This window comes from Fringilla coelebs, assembly GCF_963513975.1.
Source record: "Fringilla coelebs genome assembly, chromosome: 3".
Lineage (NCBI taxonomy): Eukaryota > Metazoa > Chordata > Aves > Passeriformes > Fringillidae > Fringilla > Fringilla coelebs.
Genome location: NC_140030.1, coordinates 64,246,419 through 64,273,850, shown reverse-complemented (window position 1 = coordinate 64,273,850; position 27,432 = coordinate 64,246,419). Strand labels below are relative to the sequence as shown.

Sequence of the window (27,432 nt, the reverse complement as noted above, 5' to 3'; positions counted from 1 at the left end):
GGCTCCCAGAAAAGCAGGATTATAGGGGCAAACGAAAAGCCCTGAATTTCCAGCAAAACAGAACAAATCAAAAACATGACAAGAACAGACCTGCCTGTTTGGTCGCTAGCACCAGCTTCTGCATGAATTAAACCCACCAATTGTGAATAACCATATTAAAAAAAAAAAAAAAAAAAGCTCAATTCCTATTAAAGCAGCTGCAAACAGGAAGGGGAATACCCTGTCTTCTACTTATTTAGTATCTGAGAGGCATCTGCTGTGCCCTGAACTCCAAACCAATTAACTTGTGCCACTGCAACACCAGTCACAGACAGTTGTACCAGGCTGGGAAGTTCAGTGACTCAGGTTTTTCAAGACTTCGGCATTTTTAATTAGTGAGTTGTAATTCAGACTAACATTGAGCAAAACTGGTTTAATTTGCATTTAATTGCAGCAGTAGATCAAGCAACACTGGTCTGGCATCAATTTCAATAGAGGAAACTAATGAATACTCAAGGTGTGCAAGAGAAACAGGAATTTCAGCTAAGTGAAAATTCCAGTCCCTACAAAGACAACAGATGGCGAGAGACCAGGGAGGTATGCAACAGAAATACACGAAGCAAAGTTTTTCATTTTGACATGCCAAAAATACTTGGTCATCTAGGTAAAGGAATTAGATTAATAAATTACATGGAATCAAGAACACAGATCTGGATACATAGAACTTTTAATTATTAATAGTTGCCTTATTATTAATCGGGGAGATGAATAAGAAAGAAGAAAAAAAACCAAACAAACCAAACTGGACTAAAGCAGGAAAAAACTCCCAGAGTGCAGACCAAAACCCACATCAATCCAAACCAGCCAACAGCCCTAATTCCCAGACTTTAAAGCCTTTGAGCTTCTTTTCCAATTTTTTCCTTTCTGGTCCCGTGACCTTCACTTCAGCAGGGCTCCTATTTCATACCTGCCCAGCAACTGAAGCTCTGACTGCCTTCAGACTGAAGAGATCACCTAGTGAAAAGTACCCATCATTGTCCTTAAAGAAGTAGAAAAAACCAAGCTAACACACCAAGGAGAGGGATATTAACTGAGTTTAGGCATTCAGGGTGACCTTGCAAAGGAAGGCAATTTACAGGACAGCAAGTCCAGCAACCTCCCAAGAAAATGCTTACTCATGTATGGTTGTGTAGTTAGAAAATACCAGATAAAGAGCTCCTGCCAGGTTCCTTCACATCTCCACAGTTGTCTCAGCTTGGCTTATTTCTGTGATCGCTTTGGTGCTGATCTAGCACACTGGAGAGAGGCTGGACCCTGTTAAGGTGGGCACTGGTGAAGTGAATGAGCCATGATGCCTCCAGCATGGGCATTACTCCTAATACAGTGAAGCTGTTGTCCCTTCTGCCAGAAAGCTTGCCCTTGGGTTAGTAGGCTGAACCAGCACTGCAGCTTCACTGGGTCTGGCCCAAGGAGCCTGCAGCAAGGGCAGGAGGAGAGACCAAAGGGAGCAACAACCTGCAGCTACAAAGATCAGGGATGGTGGGCTAAGCCCTGCCAACAGCCTGGTACCACCCTCAGAGGGGGCATTGCAGTTCTTGTACACATCCTTGGGGTCATAAGGCATCTGAAAGAGGCCTGAAACGTTTCATCGGTGCTTTATTACCGCTACCTCCCGTACATGCCCCACACCAAGCTCTCCTGGGGTATTAGGTGTGACTGGGCAGGTTATGCCAGGGCATAGTGTAGGTGTTCCAACACATAAAACTTACTGAAAAGACACAGTAGCCAGTCTGAAGCAAAAATCAGCATAGACTGGAGCACACTGCAGCTTTATGCAGAGCATCATTCCAACAGCTAAGCTCTGCACATGCCAGGGAAGACATGTTAATGAATTATGGCGTGAAATAAGCATTCTGTACAGGAACAGCAGCAACCCTACCCCTCATACTTTAGGCCAAAACAGTAAGAACCAGAATATAAATCCCTCCCCTAGCCACTACACAAATCCTCCTTGTTACTGTTCTAGAAACCCCAGCTCAATCTCACGAGCTTGCTAGAACCTTGCAGGCAGCTGAGGAGGCACTGCTGACACGGGTGCAGTGACAATTTGCAGTCCTGCAGCTTTGCAATGCTGCTGCCACAGCACTGGAGCCTCTCTGGGCTCCCCGTCACCCTGCCCAGCAGAGAGGGTAAAGTGAAAATCCATCTAGAGAAGAGGTTGGTAACAACCATGGCTGTAAAATAACATGACAAAAATATGACACCACAGGCCAAGGAAAGAAAAAGCAAAACCAAGAATTTTCAAAGCTTTCTACTGATTCTTGCATGAACTAAAAATAATCAAAGCACCTGCAAGCAGCAGGCACAGACTTCATTTAACAGGTGATGAAAGACACATATTATTTGTATGAAGGTACAAGGCTTCTATGGCAGCAAAGAAACCAGAAATAGAACATTTGTTATCAATTCTGCGCTCTAAACTGATACCTCATTGTTTTTATCCCTCCTATATTTCTTTTCTTACTGCTTCTTTTTAAAGAAGATATAATGACTACCAGATGCTACAGCAGTTCAGTCCTCAGTGGAAGGGTAATTAACAGATGAAAGTTCAGCAGTTGTTTCTAGTTACAATCAGATGAGCTGTACACTCCCTATCCCCTAGGTGAAGGGCAGAGATGAGCAATCCAACCTCTGCCTCCATTCCCCACTGTAACACAGCACAAAGCAGGGCATATCAAGTGGGACCTGGAGGTGCACAGATAATGAACCTGAGCGGTCCAGTTTTGTTTTAGGTTTTGTCTCCAGAATTTAATAATTGCAAATACCTACAATGCTAACTCTGCCAACACTTTAAGAATATTCACTGCATATAGTAAAGCTGATGAAAAAAATTGGTACTAGGCATCTATGCTGACCACTGAGAAATGTGTATTGCACACATTCATCACTCTTTAGTCATAAAACCCCATGCTTTTTCTGTTGTAAATAAAGCCTGTAAGGATATAACTCCTGGAACTCTGCTGATCTTCAAAATGTGAACAAATGAGTGGAGCTACTTGAGGACTGTGGAGGAATTGCAACATTTTGAATGAATGAATGCGATGTATGGCTTCAAATAACTCTAACCCAGTGTAGTCACTGCTCAGTTACTGCTCGATTAACTCAGTTGGTCAGAGCACAGTGCTGATAACACAAGGCTGGGGGCTCAATCCCCATATGGGCCATTCACTGAGAGCTGGACTTGATGATCCCTGGTGGTCCCTTCCAACTCAGAACACTCTGTGATCCGACTTACTAGATGGCTGTCACAGTTTTCATTACCACTTAGCTAACCTTAGAAATATGTCAATTTGGGCTTGTTTGCCGTTTCTGCTTCAGGGTTTCGTTGCCAAACACTTAAACTGCAACCATAAAACCAAGCAAATGACATAAAATAAGGACAAGCTTAGTTAGTCCTCATAGTTCTTCAGCTGAACTTTAATTCCTACAAGAGCAAGACCAAGTGCCTCAAAAAGTTACAAATGAAGAGTCATTCCACAAGTGTAAACTAGAGTAACACCAATACAATTGAAAGTATCACTATTGTCAAACCCCTGGTGATGAGACATTCAGTGCTGCAGAAATAAAAAACCATTACTTTGGGAAATTGTATTACCCAGAACAAATTTTACCTGGCAGTAACATTAATGACTCCACATAAGCAACCATGCCACACATGCTTATAGATAGCATGGGAAGGAGGTTAATAAAACTCAACCTGTAATTTCTGAATTACTTTTGAGAAAAAATTAGTGGTTTACAATGTTTTCTTTTGGGGGAAGGCAAGGCCTGGGAGAGAGTGCAGCATGTTTTATTTTAAGGACTGTGAGGAAAGCTTTTTAAAAAAACGCAAAAAAACCCTCAAAAACAACACTCTAAAAAGAAATGAAACCCAAAAACCATCACCAGTATACCTCTGATACCAAAGGCAATAAATTACTACCTAATGGTATTTAACTCAAGAAAACCTATTTTAGATTAATATATATATAAACAGATAGCATTTTTTTTCCTCTAAAAAACCCACAAGCTGAGCAAAAATCCTGAAGATATATTTCCAAAATACCAACCCACAAGCTGACCAAAAATCCTGAAAAAACATACTTATACCATTAACTGCTCTACAGAGTTAAAAATAGTTCAGGACAATTTACTCAAAGCCATTTACTAAAGAAAATATGAAGCCTTACATTTAAACACTTCCGTATTTATTATATCCTCTGGGAGTGGTTATAGAGAGCTGAACTACATACTAGCTCACAGCAAAATAACTAAATCTGTTTTCATTTCACACTTTCTGCTAACTTTCAGGAAATCTGCATGCGCACATTTATTTTGGAATCAGATTTTTTTCAGAATGTTGTCACTGGCGTTGAAGAGGTGGCAAGAGGCACTGCCAACACCAAGTGGTTGTGAAGCGATGGAGGGCTGGCCAGCGAAGTACCACAGCTGGCTCCTGAGTGATGTGACTGTCTCGGGTACCACCAAAGCCACGGGCTGCTCCAGCTCCTATTTATGGGCCATATTTGGCCATGCTTGCTCCAATCATTCCCCCAGTTTGCTCATCACAAGCTGCAAGATGCCCCCTGCATGTCACACGCTGCCTCTGTGCCAGCCAGATGGACGAGGATTTTGTCCATCCTTCTGTGGAGTTATGGGAGCACCTACTTGGGATCGTTGCTGCTTTTTTATCTCTTGTTGTTGTTACATGCAAACCAATACAGAAGTATGCAAAGTCAATGACTTTTTAAATGAATGCAAGTGTGGGCAAATGTCTCTTTCCTCAACATTAAAACAAAACATGTGTGATTTTCAGAGTTTCATAACCTCTAGTTCTGTGTAGCATTTGCTTTCTTGAAATCCAAACCTGTTTTAATGTCCTGACTTTAAGCTGGAGGCTGGTGGAACTTCTACTGCTGCCTCATCTCTCCAACGATGGTGCTTTCCTCCTTGGTTCTTGGCACCCCCCTGCATATCTATCATCAGGTTTGGGTAGGGACCAGCTGAGGAGCAGGCAAAATGCTACAGCAGGAAGTTACTGGTCACCAGCTGAACCATTTGAAAAGATCAGTTTTCTCCTACAAGAGGAAGGGCGGTGCTGCCCTGCATGGTGGACCACAGATGTGGCATCCCTACAGAAACTGCACCAAACACACAAAAAGGCTGCATTTCATTCTTACATTAGCAAAAACTCTCTTCATTTTCAATAACTATTCAAGTGCCATTGCTACATCACTCTATCTGCAGGTCTGTGCTGTGGCCCTCTAAGGAAAACCAAACACCAGGTAATCAATCAGCTGTGCTTAACACTGGTCACATTGGTCAGCTCAACACAAACAGATTAGGGCTGATTTAATTTATGTTTGTTCCAACACCACGATCTTCCCAGCAGCCAAGAAGAAGCCAGTCTGTAACCAAAGTGAGAGTGGTGGCACCAGTAGCCTGCTGGATAAGCCTGGGCTGCCACTTCTTGAGGGGAGATTGAGGGGGCTGCAGTAAGCTGTCATCACAGAGCTGACAGCATGGAGGGGTTCAAATGGCTCCTGCCACAGACAGCCATGGGAAACTAAGACCTGAAAGCCACTGCTGCCATGTGCACAGGTCCAAAAACACAGCTGGCATGATACCATTCAAAAAGTTGACTGAGGAGCGCTAGGCAAAGCCCAGCACCAGGAAACCAGACTGTGCTAGTGCACATCATAGGTGAAAAGGGGAGCACGTCAGCAGCCTCCTCACTGAAACCTGTTTTTGAGGCAGCAGTTAGCTGAACAACACAGGCAAGATAAGCACAGGCTGTCTGCCTATCTGGATTGGAGATCTCACACTTTCATGTGTTCAACTATGCTTTCCTTTACCACAACAGATGTTTCATGATATTTCCTTTACACCTAAGTAGAGAAACTTTGTTTTCCCCATCCCCTGCATGCAGCAGGCACAGGACTCCCATGACAGTGCTGATCCAACCTCCACAGAAAGGCCCTGGCAAAGAAAACTCATGATCTTCAAGTATTAGTACAGGTATTGTGAGCCCTGAAATTCAATTTTATATCTATACTGAAAACTTCTACATGTTCAGCTCAGTGTTCGTCCATTTCCCATTTTTGAGTTGCCAGCAAAAACCACTCTGAAAAATTTAGGACTTCATGTAAAGAAAAATTGTTAAAAGAAAAAAAATCTTCATTGAGGTACTCAGAAATGGAACCCTATCAATACCATCTGAAGTGTATTATAGCAGATTTTCACAGGCAGCAGTTGGAATTAAGTACATACCTTTCCATTTGGTATTTTTCACTTCGCAGCCTTAACCTAATTTCTTTGAAGACACTCAACTATTGTTCTGGCAGAAGCATAAGGAATAATTTATAGCAAAGCCTCAAAATTTTAAGTCAGTGGGAGTTAAACACAAAGCCTTAAAAAAATCTAGACGCTATCTCAGAAGCTATGTAAAATATTTTTCCCATTAGCACTTTTCACATCTAAAATTTCAAAAGTCACTGCAGACATTTACATCTACCATTCACAGACTTTTTACTGGGAATCCTTCTGAGATTCATATTACATAACTCAGCTGGAATAAGTATTTGAGAGCAATTAATCAGTGGGGATATTGCATACACATCTTCAGTGAAATTTGCTTCACCAAAGTAAAAAAAAAAGCATTTGAGCCTTTCCACAGAAATCCTCAGATGTACCTCATAGAGTAATTTTAGTATGTATATCACCATCCTTTACCAATTTATGTGGTAAATCCATTCTTCAATTTATTTGCAAGGAGTTGCTACAATTAATCACAGCAGGGATTTTTGAGGAAGGCTTTTCAGGACTGTTAAAGCAGCAGGAAAGATTCCAGCCCAGGCTTTAACCAGCAGAGTAACAAGAAGGCAAGCTGGATTTGAAGGAGCAAGCATGTCTCTGGGCACGCACACAGCCATGCAGATGGACAGGAAACCCAAGTCATCTTTGGGCCACTGCAATTTTGATCATTGGAGAAGGCACTTTTATGGTGATATCCTACAGCACCAAAATAATACAAACACTAATTTCATACAATGCTGGAGTAAAAATCAATGCCTTGTATTTAAAGGTCTACAGAATGTTACAGGAAATAATGTAATTATTTTCCTTTATCCACTGAAGTCATCTTGATCATCACAATCATCCCAAGTCTGCAAAACAGCAGGCACTCCTACTCTCTTCCTCCTCAGATCTGGTGGATGGATTTGGCCACCGGTGCCCTATGCATCAAAGCCAGACAGATCAAAGTACAGTTCAACAGAAGGCAAGCCAATTCCAGCCAGATCTTGTGCAACCTATGAACTGGAAGGCAGATTAATCCATTGGGATCTCCTATTTCACCAGTGTTGAGATGCAGGCTCTGATATTAGTTTGTATGGACGTGGCAGTTGACCTTTGAGTTTTCTTTGTTTAACTGTAAAATGGCAATTCCACCATCCTCAAAGCCCTTTTGAAAATTATGAGTGAGAACACCTTCAGCTATAGCTATGGCCACATCAGAATGGCCCCATCTATGCAGTGGCTCACTTTGAAGCATCAGCCTTCGAGGAAGGGATGCTGCTCTTCCATTGAAGGATGGCAGTGGCATTTTCATACAGAGGTTTCTCACTTCTTTGTGCATCAGCCCATTATTCTGCACCCACAAATTCAGTACTTCCAGCTTCCAAAATCATGATCTGTCTCCCCAAGGCTTGCAGAGGAAGATCTCTGATCTTCCAGCAAGCCTCAATCATCCTAAAAGAAAACTTGCAAGGTTACAGTACCACAGCTGTAACTATTAGGGGTCTCATAGGGATGCTGGCAACCGTGAGCACTCTCAGCATCTGTAGTACCCATAGGATTTAATCCACAGCATGTTAACATCTGTAGATGTTTCATATTCTTTTTTTTTTTTCCTAAAATCCCCTCTAGCAAAATAAGTGACGCGCCCCTCCCTTTCTATGTTTATTTTTCTTCCAGAAACAAACCAACCCCCCATTGGCAACACTAAGACAACACATATGAGAATGAGATGACTGCAGAAGACAGAACTTCATTAGTTCCATGGGACTGATGCCTGCCTCATGCTAATTTTGTTCCACTTCAGTCCATCCCTTTCCATTTGTGCCATCTGTTCTTGTAACCAATTTACCTTTTCCATCCAAACCAAACCAGATTAATCAATCAAACACAGACATGGACTAGTTTGTGCTATGACAGCATAGGTAGCCAGGTTCCCCCGTTCCCTGGTCCAGGACCCCCCAGGCACTGGCAGAAGCCCAGGAGCCACGGTGCCAGCCCAACACGGCACGGCTGCAGCTCCACGGGAGTGCTGCTCTCACACCACACTCGGTGCTGAATGTTAATGAAGCTGGACTAAAAACACAAGGGCAATCCCTAGTCAGGGGCAACTCTCTTTTCAGATTTCAGCATTGCAAAATATGGTCTCCAGAGCGTTCCTGGATATGTCACCGCTCAGCTTGCTTCCCTCTCCTCCCAAAACAACCTCTCCCTGGTTTTATAGCATTTCAGTGAAGAAGAAGCTCCACAAATTTGACAAAAAGTAGCTAGAGGTACTGAAATAAATGGAAAGCTGGAGGGGGATAGGGTTCAAAAAGGTTTTTTTATTAAAAAGTAATTTTTAAAAAAATGTACCACAATCCACACAGAGCAAGCTGTTTGCAGAGGGAAGACAAAAGGAACACAAGAGCATTTCCTATGCAATAGATAGGCAAGATGTTTATCTAAAACATTACTTCATTAGGAAACACTGGGGGACATCCTCCCACTGAAAGAAAAAAATAGAAAACAACCTCAAAACTTACCTACACACTTTTGACTTCTCTCTGTCTCCTACATCTTCACTATCATAAACAGACTCTCAAAGTGCCAGCCTCAGCATTTTTGTCTCCTGAAGCAGCAGACTCCTGCCTATGAAGGCAGCACTTCAGCCTAGGGATGGACTGAGTTCTGAGGATGTGAGCATGGGGGAGGGAAGCTTCACTATTACAACCCATCCATCAGCCACTTCTATAAAGCTCTTTTGTTCCAAGTTCATACTTAGCAACCCAAGGTCAAAACTGATGTTGGAAAATGCAAATCGTAAGTCAACCCAGACTTCCACCCCATGTGTCTTCTTGACCTTAAATGCAAACAAAACACAGGCAGAAAGAAGTTTCAGCTACATGATCTATTTATATAAAAATATGTATGGAGGAATACTAACAAATTAAAAATTACTGAGGGTTAATCTACACTACTACTGATACAGATTAGGAAAAAAAAAATCAAAATATGTGCATTTAGGATAAAAGGCCCTTACTTTTTTGGCTCTCTTACACTTTAGGCAAAGTCAATTTCACCTGGTAGGGGCTTTTCTGTTTGTTTTTTTTTTCTTTGTTGTCTATGGGGATTTGATTTTTTTAGTTTTGAACTGTTTGGTTTTTTTTGAGTTTTTTTTTTTTTCTTTGAGAGAGACACACACAAGGTTTGATTGAAAGCACCACAGGGAAAACTAGCTGGTTGAAAAAACCCCAACCTTTTCCTCTCTGGTACAAAACAAAGGAACACATCTCTATTAGCCTTTGTCTTTAAGAAGTCCTGGGTCAGATGTTGGCAGCCTCCACAAAGAAGAAAAATAGTAGGTATTACCAATAAAAAGCAAGGGTTTCATTGCAGCCAAGAAAACAGGATGTATTCCACAGGCTATAACTGTTCTCCTTAGAAACACAATATGGAGAGGAAAAAAAAAGAAAAATCATTCATTACGCTCAAATACTTGAGAGCAGACTTTTCAATGAACCCCATTTTTGCAGGATTCCATGGCAGAAAGCAACAGAGGTGCCAAATACCTGAGATTACAAGCTTATCCAGTGGATATTTCCCAGAGGTGCTGTAAGAAAAATCAATTTCCATGGACAACAGAAAGACAGTGTAAGACAAGAGAACTCTGACACAGAACTCTCATCTCGTATTTAAAAATCTCTTAATTTTAGATGATCTGGCAGTCTTTAGAATTGTCATCACAAAACTCTGAGTTTTGTTCCAAGAGTTTGCATATAACATCTTTCATATGGGAAAAGTCCTGCCAAGAGCTTTAAATATAGCTGTATTGAATGCCAGTTTGGCTTCCTCCATGTGAATTTGGACAATTTTAACAAGGTTTATGAACTTGCACTGGGAAAAAAAAATGTATAATGATAGTTTGCCATCCATGTATGTAAGTTATAAGTTATGTAAAACACCAGACAATTCTGCAGTCTAGCAAAAACATCTTAAAACTATTTCTCTCCAATAGCTTTGATTTGGCCCTTAAATCACAACTTTCTTCTAAAGAACCATCACACTTACACAGTCCTGGCAATTAAGTCAGCCTGAAGGGCTGCTTACTTAGGGGAAGGATAGGAAAATGTGTTTAATTAGCAGCAACTCAGGGTACTGAGGAGCTGCTTTATTTGATCAACTGCTGCTGTGGATGATCAAAAAGGTGTTTCCTGTAATTCTCATTGGAGCTGGCTTGCTTGCCCCAAGCAAGATGAAGAACAGAACTATATGGTATGTTTTCCATCCTCCTTAGTAAAGCTCCCATCAACAAGCAAAAAATAGGGTACTGTAGCAATGTAACCTAGATCCTAGACAGTTTCCAAAAACCCAGCCAAGGATCTTTGTCAGAATTTCAAAGAGAAGCCGCTGCTGAAATTCTTAAGCATGCGGAAGGGTTGTTCAGGACTCCTCCTGCACACAGTGAATGCTTTTCACTGCCTAAGAGGTCACTGCCAGCAGGATCTGTAAGGTGAGACACTGGAAACAGTTTCCATCTTTCTGAGATCAAGTTTGTTACCTTGCCTTTCAACAGAAACAATAGGTATTTTTATGGAGAGTATTAAAGCTCTTCCCAAAAAGCACTGCAAGGTCAGAAGTCCTCAAGTAAATAATTATAAGCAAAAAGAAAAAATATTATTTTTAATTTTTAGAATGTGATTTTTGGCTCCCAGCTCTATAACTTGATTAACTAACACCTTCCCTTGCCCATCCTTTTTCAAATAAATGGGCTAAGACATAGGCAGTTTAGGAATGGTATTTTCTAATTTAGTACTCCTGCTAAAACCACACCACTGCTTGCTCCCCCTTCACTCCAACTGGAGGCACAGGTGGAGATAAGAACAATTAACTGGAAACAGCAATGAGATAAGAAAATGAACAGCAACAATATTAATAAAAAAAGGAATAAGACAAAGAAGCTATTTACATGGAAAGTCCATGACAATAAGAAAATACCAGACAGCTTCCCTCACCACCTTCTCTTAACTGGGAAACTCCTTCTCCCCAGCAGTGAGAGAGAGAGAATAAGAGCAAGTCCCTTTGCCCCCTGCCTGCAGCAATGGCCCGAGGTGGTACAGAATAACCTCTGGGTCCTGGCCACATACCCTCCCATCTAAAAACTACCTTGTCCTGGCCAAAACCAGGACAGACATTTACCAAAGGCCACAGAGCTCCCAGCTCTCTTCATCACGTTGTTTTTCATCTTGGGTCCCGCTAGTACCTCTCCAGGACAGCCTTCCAGTGAGGAGTGTGTCCGTGTTCGTGGTTACAATGCTTTGACAAGAGACAGTGAGAACCAACTGTAACGTGTGGAACTCTATTGAAGCATATGGAAAAACAGTTTTACTGTGAGGGTTGTGATTGCTCCATCCTTGGAGGTATTCAAAACCCAAATGCACACAGCCCTCAGCACCTGGCTCCCGTTCAGCCTATCCTGAGTAGGGGCTGGATTAGGTGGCCACAGACAGAAGGTGGTGACCAATGACTCAATGTCCAGATGGAGATCAGTGACAAGTGAGGCCATACTGGGACCAGTTCTGTTTAACGCCATTACTGACAAAGATGAAGGGATCAAAGTGCACCCTCAGCAACTTTGCAGGTGACAGACACCAAGCTGAGTGGTGTGGTTGACACTCCTGAGGGGCAGGATGCCATCCAGAGGGATCTGGATTGGCTCAACACGTGGGCCCATGGGAACACCATAGGTTTACCCACTCGGTTGCAACGCTCTCAAGACACGTCCTTTGGTGACTACTCAAGCAGCCTCAAGAACTCTCCCTCATTCCATTCAAACTCACTGTCTTAGCTTCAACAACAGCCACCAAGGCAGGAGGAGAAAAGTAATGCAGCACATGGCACGCAGGTAAAGTATCTTTTATAGCACCCTGTAAGTGGAGGCTGTGCTCCTGTGCTAACCATGACCATGCACAGCTTTCAGGCTGACAGTGAGTGACACTGCTCACTTCAGCATTCACATACAGAGTTCCTACCTGCACTTGCTATTTGGTGCTATCTGTCTTTTGTCAGTCAGCCATTTTTCCAATTGGCTGTTTTTATTAAAAGCTGAGATATTCTGGAGTTCTCCCTAATAAATTCAGAGTTCCACTAGAGATATGCCCATGGTTTCATTTGTCTTTGGGATTAACTTTATTCATATTTTTATAAGTAACTAATACTAATCTAAATTAGAAATACCATATGTGCATAGGCATAACTAGTGATAAAACCAGTGGAGCACAAACATGCCAAGCTGACAGGAGCTCAAAAGAAGACAAGCTTTTGTCTATCATGACCTAATTCTTTTTTCTACCAGTTGCTCTACACAATGCATTTAAATCATTTAAATATTTGATGCATTAACCTGCAGCACATTATCTGTATGGACAATGCTAAATTACCCACTCTTCATCCTACCTTTTATAAGCTGCAGCTATTTCCCGACTGCAGCAAATTTCACAATTTGTCAGCAAGGTTACTAACAGTAAAAAAATGTTTTGTAAAGAAAAAGCTACTGTATTTTATGTGTTGGGAAAAGGGGTGGGAGAGGAAAACATGCTCAGTTAGAGCAGCAGGGTCAAAACAACACGCCTTGAAGAGCACTCCCCTCCCATGTTACATACCGCACTCTTCAGAGGGGACATCACAAATTACAGAATTCAAGCCAAACTCAGCAATGAGTGGGAGCAGGCAAGATAATAAGAATTGCAGATGGTTTTAGTCTTCATTACCATCCAGTAGACACAATGTCTCTGTAACAGATATGGACAAACAGAGGCTTTTGTAACACGACAAACTAAAAAGCACCCAGAGCTGTATGTTTTTGTGGTATTCTTCACCTCAGGCAAACACTCTGTGGATTTCTAATTACCTGCTCTTCCTCTAGACCTCAAAAAAGCCCATAACTATTGTGAAACTTTAGGTTCTTCAAAACAGACCGTTTTAAGCCACACTTAACTAAATTACCATCTTCTGGATTCACTCATATGTGTTATGACTAGACTCTTTCAGGGCAAAGAGCCTTCTAAATCGCATTTCAATCTGCACTGTGGCTGTGCTGTGTAAGTGCTTCCCAATGTTTTAAGGAAATTTGTTATCGCAAACAGGCCAACGCTGCAATTTAACCTTCCTTCAGGATAAGCAAGCACAGTCTCTCTCCTCTCCATGCAGATTTGGAGAAGGGCAGCCCTGTCTTACCACTGACCATCAAGACAAGGCAGGGCAAGAGAACTGACGCACGCTTGCCTCGTTTTCTCCAGCTTCCCTTTCTTTCCTGAAGGTAAAGATCACGATTATAGATTACAATTGTACGTATTTCGTAATTATGATACAATTATAACAGCAACAGTGATTTCAAAATCAGCTGCAATAATGTATTTACATTGAAACAACCCTTGTTATGATCCTGCTTACCTCGCCGGGACAAGGCAGACCCTGCGCGATGCCACCCGCGATTTCCGAAGCGCAGAGGCAGAGCCGCTTGGGCTGGCGTTGCACAACCAGGGCTGAGCCCAGCTGCAGCCCCACGGGTCAGGGCCCCCCTCTACGGGACTGCTCCCTGCGGGGCTCAGGCTGCCCCACCTGCCCAACAGGACTGCACACGCTCCCCAGTGCCAGGGCAGCAGCCAGAGATAGCAGGAAGGGTGTTGGCCCCACGGAGATCAGTTGCCATACCAGTTTCCCATATCTGGGCTTCCAGCAAGGTCGCAAATGCAGCTGGTGCAAAACCTTTCAGTTCTAACCCCATTATCGCCCTTCTGTTTCCTGCCTTAGCCATTCCCTACGGCGTGCATCCAGCCATGCAGAATGAGTTTATGGTAAGCATATTTATACCCTAAGATACCCGATCTTCTATCACATACACCTAATTAAAATAAAGTTAGCAGGAGGAACTACATAGTGACTACCTACCTTTATTTTAATAGAACAAGGAAATAGCTCAATGAGCAACTTTTAGGAAACTGCATCTGAACTAACACGCCAAGACGTATTTATAATATTTCTGTATTTTCATTCTTTCTTCCTCACAACAAATCTGGAACAAACGTATTTCTTTCTCATATTTAAAAATCTTACAGTTCACATAAGAAGGCTTCCATGTTTCCAACACTACAAATCAAAATAGTATAAAGAAGCCTATAACCATGTACTTAATTGCATTATTGTTCATATACACATGAACATATATCTTCAATTTTACCGAGTGATAATTTTCATAAATTCTTGGGTTCTTGGAATTCTGCAAATAAATATTTGTCAGTGTCTAGGACATATATTGGAAGAAAGAAAAATAATTTTAAATTTGAGTAGAAAGGATTTTATATGCATCATGTCCAGAATAATGGGTGATGGATTTTGCTGTGTTAACAATCAAGCTTTGCTTGTATTATCTTTCTTCTAAATTGAAGATCAAATTTAATGAAAAGTTTTGTAAGAGCTTGTTCCCATTTCCTGGTAGTTGGGTTCTTTTTTCTACTTCAAAATGTTTTAAGCATCTCTAAGGACAATGTGGCTAAAAACATTTTGATATTTTCTTTTTAACTTTTAATGATACTACATTAGCCAAGCATCACTTGGTTTCTCAGTTGTTCCAAGCAGATTCAGTTACTCACCATGAGCTAGATACTCAACAGGAAGGGAAAGCCAACACCACTTGCTTGGGAGGTCTTCCCTTCCATACAGCAGGAACAAAAGGTGCCACTAGAGATAACCCACAAGGCACTCATCTTGGATCCTGCTGAGCTTCCTGTAAGCAAACTCCATCTGCTGCCAAAAGCTAAAACTTGCTTAAGTAGAAAACAAAAGACAGATACCCATTTGCAAGGAGAAAGACTGGGCTCACTTTCTTACTCAAACCCAAGACTTTGAGAAACTTTACAAATGTAACAACCAGACACACTGTATATAAGAATGTATATAAGGCAGTGAGTGACAATATTTACGCCACCAGTTAAAAGCTGATGACAGCTCTTCTGTAGCCAGCATTTTGACACTAAAAACAAAATTTTAAAAATTGGGAAGACCAAGAAGAAAGAAGACCATTCAAGTACAACACATTACCATTTAAAACATACTGTAGAAGTGTCTTGTTTTCATTTTCCAATTGGTTGCTCAACCAGGGAAAAAAAATCCCACCATTGTCACTATTACTCAATATGCTTGAAATTGCTATCATTTTTCCATTACGATTAACATTTGCATTTAGTGCTAGCAGAAAAAATGAAGTGGCTCAGTTCTTCAGATAGCATCCATAGTTCCCATATACTTCAGGAGGCAGCTGTTCTAGTCCTAACCTCTGAAAAGTAGGAGCTAAGTTAATTAAAAAATTACAATCTTAGATTAATCAAAATTTGGTTAGCTAGGCTACAGCCCAATTACAGTAAAAGGAATGTCCAATCAACTAACTTAACAGATCTACTTGTTATCAAAATGTCAAATTTCAAATTAAGACAGAACTGCTGCTCACATTAGGGAAATTAAACTTACCGAAACATTAAAACGTCCTCTAAGTTTGAAAGTTGTAAGAACTCAGCCACAGACACAAATTAAAGTCAGTTTATTTGAGGATTTTTTTTATTCCAAGTAATACCTTGATAGTCTCACTTCCATCACTGTAATGATGTGAATGGTTTTGTGCTTGCTATATACTCCTACAGCAGAGCAATGGGCATGTTTGGAAGGGAAGCAATAGAAATGAAGAAAGGGTGCTATTATGGTGCTACCCACCGTGCACAACCCCAGGCAGGAAGGCCTTACACTGGGGCTAACACCGAGGGGTTATGAAATAGAGGGGTGAGGGGGGCTGTCAGGAGAAAGCCAGAAGCTCCATCAATTTCACCCTTCCCTGTCTCTGCCTCCTATCTCCTCACCTCCTTCCTCACTAACCCCACTGGCTGTCAGGCCTGCAGAGGGTGTTGTATTTGAGGAAGGTGAAATGCTGAGTTTTAACAAGTGACATGGGTGGTGAGGTGCAGAGCAGACACTGGGACTGTCACACCTCAGAGCACACCTGGGGTGAGTGAGGAGTCAAAACTACTAAAGAAAATGAGGAGGAGAAAATAAGAGGAAGGAACTAAAAAAATTAATCAGGTCTTAACCTAAAAACTGTGTAGTCCACTGGCTTCAACAGGATGACTACCCAGAAGAGTGATAGCAAAGCAATTACTTGGTTCTACCTCTCTCTGCAGGAGTAATTACCCTGCCTGCAGACTGCAGAGTGCCCGAAGCTCAGTCACATTCATTGGACCTTAAACATTTATACTCTAACTACTCCTAGCTCTTGAAGGGGAATGAAATCACAATGCTGATTAAAGGACAAGAGGCCAATAAATAAATAAATAAAACCAGTCTTACTTAAACCACCATCATTTACAAATGACAAAGAGAAAAAACCCATGACAGCCTGAAGCCAGAAGCAGCCCTGCCCAGCTAAAATATGGTAGGATATAAGTACAAACAACTTGCAAAGTCCACCCACATTAATCTGTGCTAAACCCACAGGTAGCAAAATATTTTTTCTAGTCTCTTAAGTTGCATGACATCCAGGCTTTCTGGAGACTGCCATCCAACCAGCAGGTTTCCTATCCAACCTACAGCCAAGAACAACATTTAATTAGCATGTTTAATTGATCTTGTTAACTATTAGGGTGGACAGCTTTGATCTTGCCTGCTGATAGCTAGTTTAGGACTACAAAAGAAACTGGGGCTTTGCATAATTGCCAAGCTTTCAATGTGTGTCTTTTAATTCCTTCTGTTTCTCAATCCCCCTTTCTGTTTCTGCTGCACTAGTGCTCCGGATAACAGGAACCAAAGAACATTCCATCATTTCTTTATCATTTATTTGAGCATGTAGGCAAAAAAAAAGGAAGATGAGGAAAGGGAAATTGCTGCTCCTTCACCCAGAAAGACAGGAAAAGGCCAGGAATTACCACAGTGACTCTGGCCTGGGCAACATTAAATGAAGTACCCCATGGCTGAGGGCAGCCAGCACCAAACACTTCAGTGGAAGATGCAGGGAACAATAAGCATGCATGGGATAAGCTGCTCCCAACCCCCCCTGAAAGCCTGATCCCACTTTCTGTTGATTAGAGGCTGGTTTAAATTCCAGGATAGAGGGTTTGAGGAATTTCAGTGGCTCTCCACTGTGTTGTTCAATGTTTGTTAATAGGCTCATCCAAAAAAATTATTCTTCTGCAGGAGATTCATATTAGCCTAGAGAGAAGCCCACAAGACCAAGATTACTAGCTTGCACTCAACCAAGATGAGACTGTGCCAATACTAATAGGAAGAGAAACTTCTGAGGACATTTTAGTGCATCCTAAAATATCTAGCAGCCTTCAAAATAGATCTTAATTGAAAACAACTAAATACAAGTATGTTTAATTCATTAACTACCTCTCCTAAACACTGTTTTCCTGAATGATCAAGCCACTCATAAGTTCCATGGAAATAAACGTTGGTAGGTGGTGCCTAATAGGTTCTGAGCCATGTACAAAGCAGCTCTACATTTCAGCCAAAGAGTGTCAACTGTTCTCAGAACAGCAAGCCAAACCCTCATCAAACTGAATTCAGCTGGAGCTTTGCCACTCAGCAGGACAACGACTTGGCCCACCATCCCCATGGGAAATCTTTCTCTAACTCAGACTTTCTTCCTGCTTATTTCAAACGAAATCTCCTTTGGATCAGGTTGAATCTCCACAGATAATTAGTCTTGCACTAGCTTAATAAAACAAGAGTTTTATTTAGCTAGTGCAAGACTATTTTGCTTCTGAGCAGCAAACTGAATAATTACAACAGGGTTAAAGAGAAAATGTCTTCCTTTCTTTCCTTTCCAAGGGATAACTTAGGAATTAACTGTTTAACATGGTTGAACTTTGCTGTTGAATCTTCGTATTGCACAGCCACAGAGAGAAGTCCCACAGTGCCATCACCTCAAGCATCTGTGATCATGGGTGAGCTGTAGCTCCCAAATAGTGCTAGAACAGAGTTCTTCACCTAAAAGCCTGTCTTTTCTCACCATAGCTTTCTCATGAGCACACTGTGGTTTTGGTGGTTAGTTTGGGGATTTTGGTTGTGGTGTGTTTGTTTTCCTTTGTGGGGGGCGTGTGTTGTTTGACTTTTTTTTTATCCCTAAACCTTTTTCTAAAGAAGGATTCTTCTTATTGCTGCAGGATGATGAATATCTTGTATTCTCTGTCCTTACACCAGAAACTATAGAAAGCCAGCCAGCCCCTTCATCTCCTGCCTACTGCTGATACTGTCTCAAATAATGCTCACTTTTGGTGGCTTGGGATGGAGGAGGGGTTTCCCTAGGAATAAGCTGAATAAAGCTTCCTGTTCAGCTAAAGCAGGAAATGTGCTCCAGTACTGCCTTGCACACAAAGAGTGGAAAATACTTACTAAACAAAATAGCAGGAGATGAAGTGTAAACTGGATTGTCCTTCCATCATGCAGACAAACAGAAAGCCTTACTCCCCACACCCCCAGCTCTTGTGCATTAATATCCTTAAACTTGGAGGGAGAAAAAAAAAACCCAACAAAAACCATACATATGTATAGACATTGTGCATCAGAATCAAATTATTATGCGGTGCCTTTAAAATCAAACACTGAAGGATTTTAAGCAACACTAATTAGGAGGTAGCATTTCCTCCCTCCCACAAAATCAGCTTCTTGTTAAAACAGGAGGTGCAACTGGCCAAACCCCATCCTGCTAGTGGAGACACTGAACCAGAAGTTGTCATTAGGTTAACCTCCCAACATCTCTCTCAAATAATCTCTTCAGAAAGACTTTAAAATAAATAGCAGAGAGGATGGAAGGAACAGCCTTCCAGTCTGTCAAACCATTGGGATTCAAAGAAAAGAACAGCAATAATATTTTTTGCATAAATAACAGCAGATGGCAGAAGACAAATATTAATGGAAAAAATGTCCTTCTTCATGCCCTACAAAAACAATGACTGTTTAAGGCCCCACAGCGTTTCCCAAGAGCTGGCCTTGTAATTCATGCAAGATTTCTCTGCAGCCATCATATGCCTTTTGATGAGCTCTGATCACTTCAAAGAGGCACTTGTCCTCACCCACCCTGACATTTGAGAACCAAAAGTGATGAAAAACTACATCACCTGATGCTAGGTCACAGCTACAGATGTACACTGCTAGAAAATAAAAAGCTGTTAGGCAAGTCCTGTGGTGTAAAACACATTATGGCAGCTGGATGCTGGAAACATATGACAAAACATCATGCAAAACAGCAACACACATAAGCTTAATGAAAACCTGATGAAAGACTGTTTAAAAATGTACTGAATCTAATTAATTCTCTAGATGTGACTAGTGCAGCTGAACTAAGGTCACAAGTACTGCATACTATACTTGAATTTTATAAGGCACCTTGAGCCATTAGTGCCTCCCATCACCATGAGTTATAAACCAGTCATCAGCCCATAGGGATGTGTCTCATCATATTTTGATGTCCCTTCTTGTGGCACAACACCCTGCTCATTATCCAAAGCTCAAATACATGTCAGGAAACCATTTTACTAACTGGCCTTAAAAATAGCCTTGTATTGAAATCAAGCACAATTTTCTCAGTTGGGGGATAGAGTGAGAAACTTCTCTACCACTGTAAACAAAAAGTCAAAGAGAGCTAAACCAAACCAGAGAAAGCAGAGTCATTCTAGTGAATCTGAAAACTCAGTCATTCTAGTGAATCTGAAAATTCAGCCATCACCAAGACTGCATGTGTCTGAAAGCTGCCTTCAAAGTGCTGCAGCAGACATGAAATTAAACTCTCTGGGTACACATGGCACACCAGTACAAAACCCTAGGAAAGGAGGCCTCCCAGCTGAAGGGCATGGCTGAATTCCAGACAAGTTTATCCCTAGCAAGGGTTGCAAAGACGTAGCTACTGCACTACAGCACATCCTTAACCAGTTTGCCCCATCAGAAAATTCTTTCCCACGTGGAGCAGTGAATGGATGTCCTTGAAGTAACGCATCCACTACAGAATGCGGGTGAGTATGTAACAGAAGAGAAACATCAGAGATCATCTGAGGCACATTTACCCATTCATGCTCTAACATCTAGATCTGGGAGCGTATGGATCCTACACACACACAAGGACGCACTGTACAGACAGAGCAGCAAGCACAGTCAATGACTGCAGAGAGTGACTAAGTGAAGACAAAGAGCTTTGTTCTGCCTGCTTTCCCTCCCTGCCCATGCTCAGCGAGGAACAAACACTGATGGACCCCACTTATCTGAAGGGTACTGCATGTAAACTTTACTTGGAAACAAAATTATGATAGTGCAAAAATAAAAAAAAACACCCAAACCCACAATTTCAAAGAATGTACTTTCCCAAGCACCATGGACACACATAGCATACCTTCTACCAGCTGCCAGTTTGCAGCTGCTTCCCAAAAAGTGGTTGTAACCCAGACCTGAAGTTTTCTAGTCCTCTTTTGGTCCTTCCTATCAACATCATGCTGGGATCTCAAAAGTTGTTCTGGGACCTTCAGTTGCAAGAGGAAATTATTGTTTGGGCCCCACAAAGAGAACAAAAGCAATTTATTCAAGTAGAAATCACCCATGATTTGAAAGGCAGGTGTAGAGTGTCCTATCCCCTCATCCTGAATGCAAGAGCAAATTACTTAAGTCATCTGACACAATGTCATGCTGCACCTGTGTGTGCACTTGTGCACCACAAAAGGTGCAGCAGTTTACAATATCTGAAAAGGTTTATGATTAGTAAAAACCTAGTAAATGGGAAGGCAATTAAACAATCCTTGTTGTTCTTACATCCTGCACCAGCAGACAGCTTTCTCCATGAGGCTTCAAAAGTTGGAAGGAAAAATCCCCCTTGCTGTTGTTCTCAAAGACAGCATTATTAAACCATTTTCTTTGTTTTCCATATAGTTCCCTTAAATGTCAGGAACAGGGTTAAATCTGCAGACAAGCCTTGGTGGCTTGTATTACAGAGATGTTCATGACTCTAACTGCAACTGAGCATCCTACCTGATCTCCTTGAGCAGACTGCAGTATCCAGAAAAAGCCATGGCAATTCCTATAGGCTATGTACATCATGTCAATATGCTCAGCCTACACATCAATTCCTAGTGACTGAACAGGTAAATAAAATAACCTTCCTTTACAAACAAAACAAAAACCCCAAACCAACAAACAACAAAAAACACAAACAAACAACCAAAACACAAAAAAAATAGAGCTAAATAATTGTTAATTCTCTTAGACTTAAATGAACAAGATCTTTGAAAAGTGAATATAGCAGCAGCGATGAGATTGCAAGTAGCAAAACTGAATGAACAGAAGACATGACACTTAGCAAAGAATTTAAAACCAAACAGAGAAAGCCAAACATAAGAACTGCATCCTGTTTTGGGCATCACAATCACAAGAGCAAAGACCATCAAATTAAAAGCAATAACAGGCTTAACCTGAAAAGCTGAGCTATAACAACAACAACAAAAATTCATGAATATATAATTTGTGCAAAAGGATGACTAAGAAAGAATACAATCACTAAGAGTCTGACACTTAGAATTTCAGGGCTTGCCCAGTACAGCAGCAGCCTTATTTCACCCTTGCCTTTATATACATTGCATCAGTATAGTAATCATCAGCATTTTATTTAAACTGAGATAAATAAATATTGCTCCCTATCAGGCAATCAATTTAATATACCACTATGCTGCAGGTATCCTCAGTGATGACACACTCACATTTCAAGTGTGACAGCACCATACCATGCCTAGTTAACACAACTGTACTGGCAGAAAAGGTTATACTTGTCCTGGTGAGGAAGAAATTGTCCTTCCATTTATCATTCAGTTATAAAGCACCTAAGAAAGTAAAACTGGTTAGCACAAACTTTAGTCTCACACCTAAAAACCACAAGGTTTGGTATGGATGATGGAGGTGTCCTCCCCCAGACAAATCACATACTCAAGCACACCATAAGGAATACTTTTGCAATGAAACAGGTAAGTTATCCATACAGGGTTCATACCCTTTAAATCTTATTTCTGGAATTATCAATTAGCTTATTTCCTTATCAATTTTGCTCATAAATTAGCTTGCTTTCCACATGGCATTCTACTTCCAGTCAGAAGAAAACTGTCTGTGGTCTCTGAGCAACAACCCTATTTAGGCTGGGCTTACACCTTATATAGCTGCCACAAAAGTTGCAACACAATTCTTTGGGTTCCTGAATGTTTCCAGCACATTGAGAAAGCTAAGCTGATGTTGCAAGCCATCTCCCACATTGTCTGTGGGGAGCTTGGTCACTCATAAACAAAACTTCATGTACCAGATACAAATTTTACTGGGTCCTTTCTCCAAAGTTGGACCAAACTCAGGAGAAAAAACCCAAACCACCTTTTCCTATAGCTCTGTGTAGGTGTACAGTTAGTCCCTTCTAAGGGCCACTTTAACAGGCTCTGAAAAAAACTTAAGAACAGCCTCCCATGCTGCCAGGACTTAGGAATCCGAGGCCAAATCCGCATCTTGCTGCCTGAGCTCCGTATGAAGTTGAAATTTCAAAGTTTGAAATCAGCTCTGCACAAAGAACAGAAGCTCAAGAGAACCGGGAGACACAAAACCAGCTGCAAAATACATCCAGGTTTCTATTTACTGAGGTCTTTCCATGCACATACAATAGAATTAATCAGGCATGTGGGCTGAACTGTCAGAAGCTCGGCCGATCCCAAGTCTAGCGCATACCCGGCATAAGCATATAAACAAACTCCCCCGGGATGGCAGCGCTCTCAGCTCCCGGTGCTGGCGGCCCCCCGCCCCCGGCCAGCCCGCCGCCCGCCTCCGGACACGTTCTCCCCGGTGAGCGAGGGCTCCGCCGCACAGAAGCGCTGCGGGAACACCCGCAGCCGCCAACCCCGCACGCTGACACCGCCCCTCCCGCACGGACCGGCGACATCCAGGGCCGGAGCCACCGGGACGGAGCCGGGGCCGGGTGTCCCGCAGGGGGATGAGCAGCGCCGCGCTACAGCCCGTGGGCACCGGCGGGGCCCGGGAGGAGCCGCGGCGGGACCGGGGGTGGCCGCCGCCCTGGAGTATGGGAAAAGAGAGACGGGGATGCTTAAGTGTCCCTCTTTCCCTTCTATTTTCAAATAAATCACAAACTAGAGCCTAGCTTGCCGCGCCAACAGCTCCGCCACCGGGCGGCCGCCCTCCTGCCGGTCCTCCCGCTCCCCGAGCCGCCCCGCCACCGTCCCGGGCGAGCTCGCAGCGCTGGGCAAGGGCGGTACTTACGGATCTTGACTTTGCGGTGGTCGAGGCGGGCGAGGAGCTCCTCCAGGGCGCCGAGGCGGCGCTGGAGCCGGGCGTTGCGGTGGCACAGGGAGTCCGCCTCGCTGAGGATCCCGCCGAAGATGTCGCCGGCGCAGCGGGAGAGGTCGGAGAGCTGCATCAGCAGCGACACCAGCGCGTACGAGCTGACCTGCTCCAGCGTCCCGAAGAGCGGCACCGCGCCGCGGCGGCGCCCGCCGCCCCCCTCCGCCGTCCCGGCGTGGTCCCCGGGAGCCGGGCCGCCCCGCTCCGCGCCATCCCCGCCGGCCTCTTCCAACCTGCACAGCTTCAGCGGCTCCAGGGTCCGCAGGGGGAACGGCATCGCGGCCGGGGACGGGAAGCAGCGCGGAGCACGGCAGCGGCAGGGGTGGCGGGGAGAGCTAGGCGTCCCCGGCGCGAAAAGTCTTCATCGGCGCAGCGGCCGCGGCGACACAAGTTCAGAGAGCGGAGAGGGAGGGAGAGAGAGAGAACAGCACAACAACAAATGAATCGGGGCGGGAGGGAGGACGGCCGGGCTACGCGCTGCGGGGCTGTAGGGGAGCCGCGGCCGCCGCCTCGGCGCAGGGGGAGCCCCGAGCGGCGCCCATGTGCGGGAGTGGCCCCCGGAGGCGGGAGCGGCCCCGGGAGGAGGGAGGGGAGGGGAGGGGTGAGGAGAGGAGGGGGAGCGGAGCGGGGTGCAGCACCGCCGCACGGCGGGCGCGGTGAGAGCCCGGGCCGGCCGGGAGACAGGAAAGAGCCCGGCTTTCTCTCACCAAAGTGAGGATGAGGCGGGGAGGGAGGGAAAGAGGAAGCGTGGGAGGGGGACTGAAGCGCCCTGGATGCGGCCACAAAGGAGGAAAGCCAGCCAGAGGAGGAGGGGAGAGAAAGCCCGGACCAGCTCCACCTGGGGAACCCCGCGCCGTTGCAGGCACTTTTCTGAACGCACCAAACTCCCAACCCGGAAAGCGAGAGCTGGAAAAAGAGGAGGAGGGAAGGGAGGGAGAAAAAAAACCCTCCACGAACCTGGGAAAAGCAGGAGGCCGCCGCCTACCTGTGGCTCCCCGAACTGGAGCCTCACCCTTCCCGGCCAGCCAAGGTAGCTGCTCCCGGCCCGGCCCCGCGGCGCTCGGTCCAACGGGACTCCCCGGGGAGAAGCCAGCCCGCCCGGCCTCCTCTGCTCGGCCAAAGGGGCCGAGCAAGAGAGGAGGGGGCACGGCTCGCCTCAGCCCTTTCCCCTGCCGTGCTGCGGGTCAGGCCAGAGGTGCTGCTCCAAGGTAGGGGAAGAAGAGCAGCCTGTCTGGGAACGGCGCGTTCTCTGTGGTTAATTTTTAGTAAGATTTACACTGAGGTAGGAGAAGAAAAGTCTGGCCCGTGACACCGAGTGTGGCAGCACCAACCGCTGCACATAATGCTGGTGTGGACCGAAGGCAGGTTCCAGCCTTAGAAGCCCCCGCGCCGAGGACACAATCAGCTCTTCATGGAGATGACGGCTCTAATGAGCTATTCCCCACAGAACCAATTTAGCCCACAAGCAACTGTCAACAGCTGCTATTTAATTTTAATTGGACAATGCCCTACTGGCTCTGGCTCCTGCTATATGATAAAGAGAGGAACCCAATCCCTCTCTTCTTGTGGGAAAAGGCCCTGGGGAAAAGTGGTTGTATAGTTCCTTCCTGCCTCATAGCTTGTTCTGGCTCCCGCTGTAGCTCATGAATATATGTGATGAAAGAAAGAGAATCAGCTGGAGAAGGAAAGGTCCAGGGACATATCCACGTTCATTAGCATGTCAAGGACATGCAATTTATGTAACAAATATTCTGCATCATAGTATCTATCACCCGTAGCTTCAGCGTTCGTTACTTAAAGGAAACCCGAAGGAAACCATTCCACCAGTAGTGTTTCAGAAAATTCCTTGGTGCATGGAGAAGTATGGAGGCTGCAGATGGAGGAATACAAACCAAAGGCTTGGTGGCACACTCGAGAGTTAAGATTTACAGGAAAGGCTTTTAAGGGCCTATCAAGTCATAGCAAAACTTGCAAACCTCTTACATTAATCTTCTAAACCTCTTCTCTTACATTAATCAAGGCAAGTTTCATCTTCAAGTTTTCCCTGGGGGGCAGGGGGAGGAAGCAATGCCATCTAGTGTTTAAAAATAAAGAACAAAGCCTCCTTTCTTAACACCTCTGTCCAAACAGGTTACCAATGGGTAGCTTTGCAACTTGGAGCGCTCCCGCTGGTTTTGTGTTACAGAGGGTACCACTGAGTGCACATGTGCAATATTCATAGAAACTGGTCAGAAGAACATGGTGCAAACAGGTTAAATGGTGTTTAATTAGGGGTTTAAGCACATAAGGAATCCAAAGAATTAGTTTTGCAATGCGGAAGTTGTCAGGATTGATTATCAGAGGATGGGAAGCAGTAATTTTGTCATATTGAACTCTCCTGGTTTTATTTTGGGACATAATGTCTTCATTAATTCTTAGGCATGTTTGTTTTGGGTAGTTGTTTGATAAAAAATGCATCCTGCTCACTGGCATGTTTGAATGGGAAGGAGGGATTCTTTGTATGGTGTGTTTAAACCACAGGAGTACCATCAATGAAGTGGACTTCAGTATAAAACACTGTAGGAAGAAACTGAGCAAAGAGGTCAGTTCAGGTGCCAGCTGAAAAGAACCCACAGCAACACATCTGCCAGGGTTCAGGCTGTGTGTTTGTTTGATTGGAAATTACTAATTTTTAAGTTTATTAATAGGTACTTTCAAAAGGGTACATTTACCAGTCAATTTTTTTTCTGAAAATATGGATCACATCCTGATATTGCAAATATTTTTGCATGTTCTTATTTGTAAGCAGGAAAAGGCACTTAGATCTGGGCACAGAATAATAGCCAGAAATCAGGGCCTGAGACAACACCTAAATGCAGTAAAAAGCCTTAGCTAATGTGAGTGAATGGGATTTCACTGCCAGTGAAGTCTACTTTACCTATTTCACTGGTTCTTATGTTTGCAAACTAAAATAAACTCCTGTGACAGCTTGAATATTTCTGGTGGGAATAATGTATCATAAAATAAGGTGGTTTTAGGGCTGCCAGTTAAACCAAGTAAAGAAATAAATCTAAATTTTAAATGCACTGATGTTTTTGAAATATTCAGAGTCTCTGTGTTTATTCCAGAATGATACTTTTTTCCTCATTAATTTATATGGTCTGTTTTTCTGGGATGGGTTGTTACCATATGGAATACTCAGAAAAGAAAACAAGTGTAAAAAATGTAAATATTGAATGACTGAAATATGAAGATAGGTTAACTGAAACCAGTGAAGGTTGTTTCTCTCTGTGCTAAAAGAAGGGACATAGGAAAGAAAATGAAGCTTAAATACTTACAGAGTTGGGGATTTAAAGCATTCATCATGCTGAAAAGGAAGCATTTAAAATTTCTACATTCAGCAGAAGTACAGACTTTCTTAGGGCTACCTCACCTCCCTTAGGTAGCCATGAACGTTGTCTGTTTCCAGATTTTAAGACTGGAAAATGTTTCGTTTTCTGGCAGAGCAAGGATGCTCCTGACCCTTTTAAATCTCTTGCAGGCCCAGGGGGACACTGAGTCAAGGTGGGCACCACTGGCCAGAAGGTGACAGCCTTGGTGCTGTCCCTGCTGTCTGGCAGGACACTGCCCTTGGGGGAGCCATCCCTGTCCTTGGGTGAGCACATAATGGCCCTGTGTGCTCACACAGTGCAGTTTTTTGGCAATTGTGTAACTGGTGGGAGCTTTCCATGTAGCTGCATCCACTGGCAGAAG

At 43.5% G+C, this 27,432-nt stretch overlaps 1 protein-coding gene across 5 annotated transcripts in view; it reads right to left on the bottom strand.

Moving 5' to 3' along the window:
- The window catches only part of NHSL1 (NHS like 1), a gene marked incomplete at its 5' end in the record, with an annotated part of 175,548 nt that extends 151,571 nt beyond the window's left edge, over positions 1–23,977 (bottom strand). For all 5 annotated transcript variants that reach the window (XM_084203621.1, XM_084203622.1, XM_084203623.1 and 2 more), the window contains one exon: positions 23,620–23,977. In XM_084203621.1, coding sequence (XP_084059747.1) covers positions 23,620–23,977 — 358 coding nt within the window. The remainder of the gene's footprint in view (positions 1–23,619) is intronic.
- Positions 23,978–27,432: the final 3,455 nt, after the last annotated feature.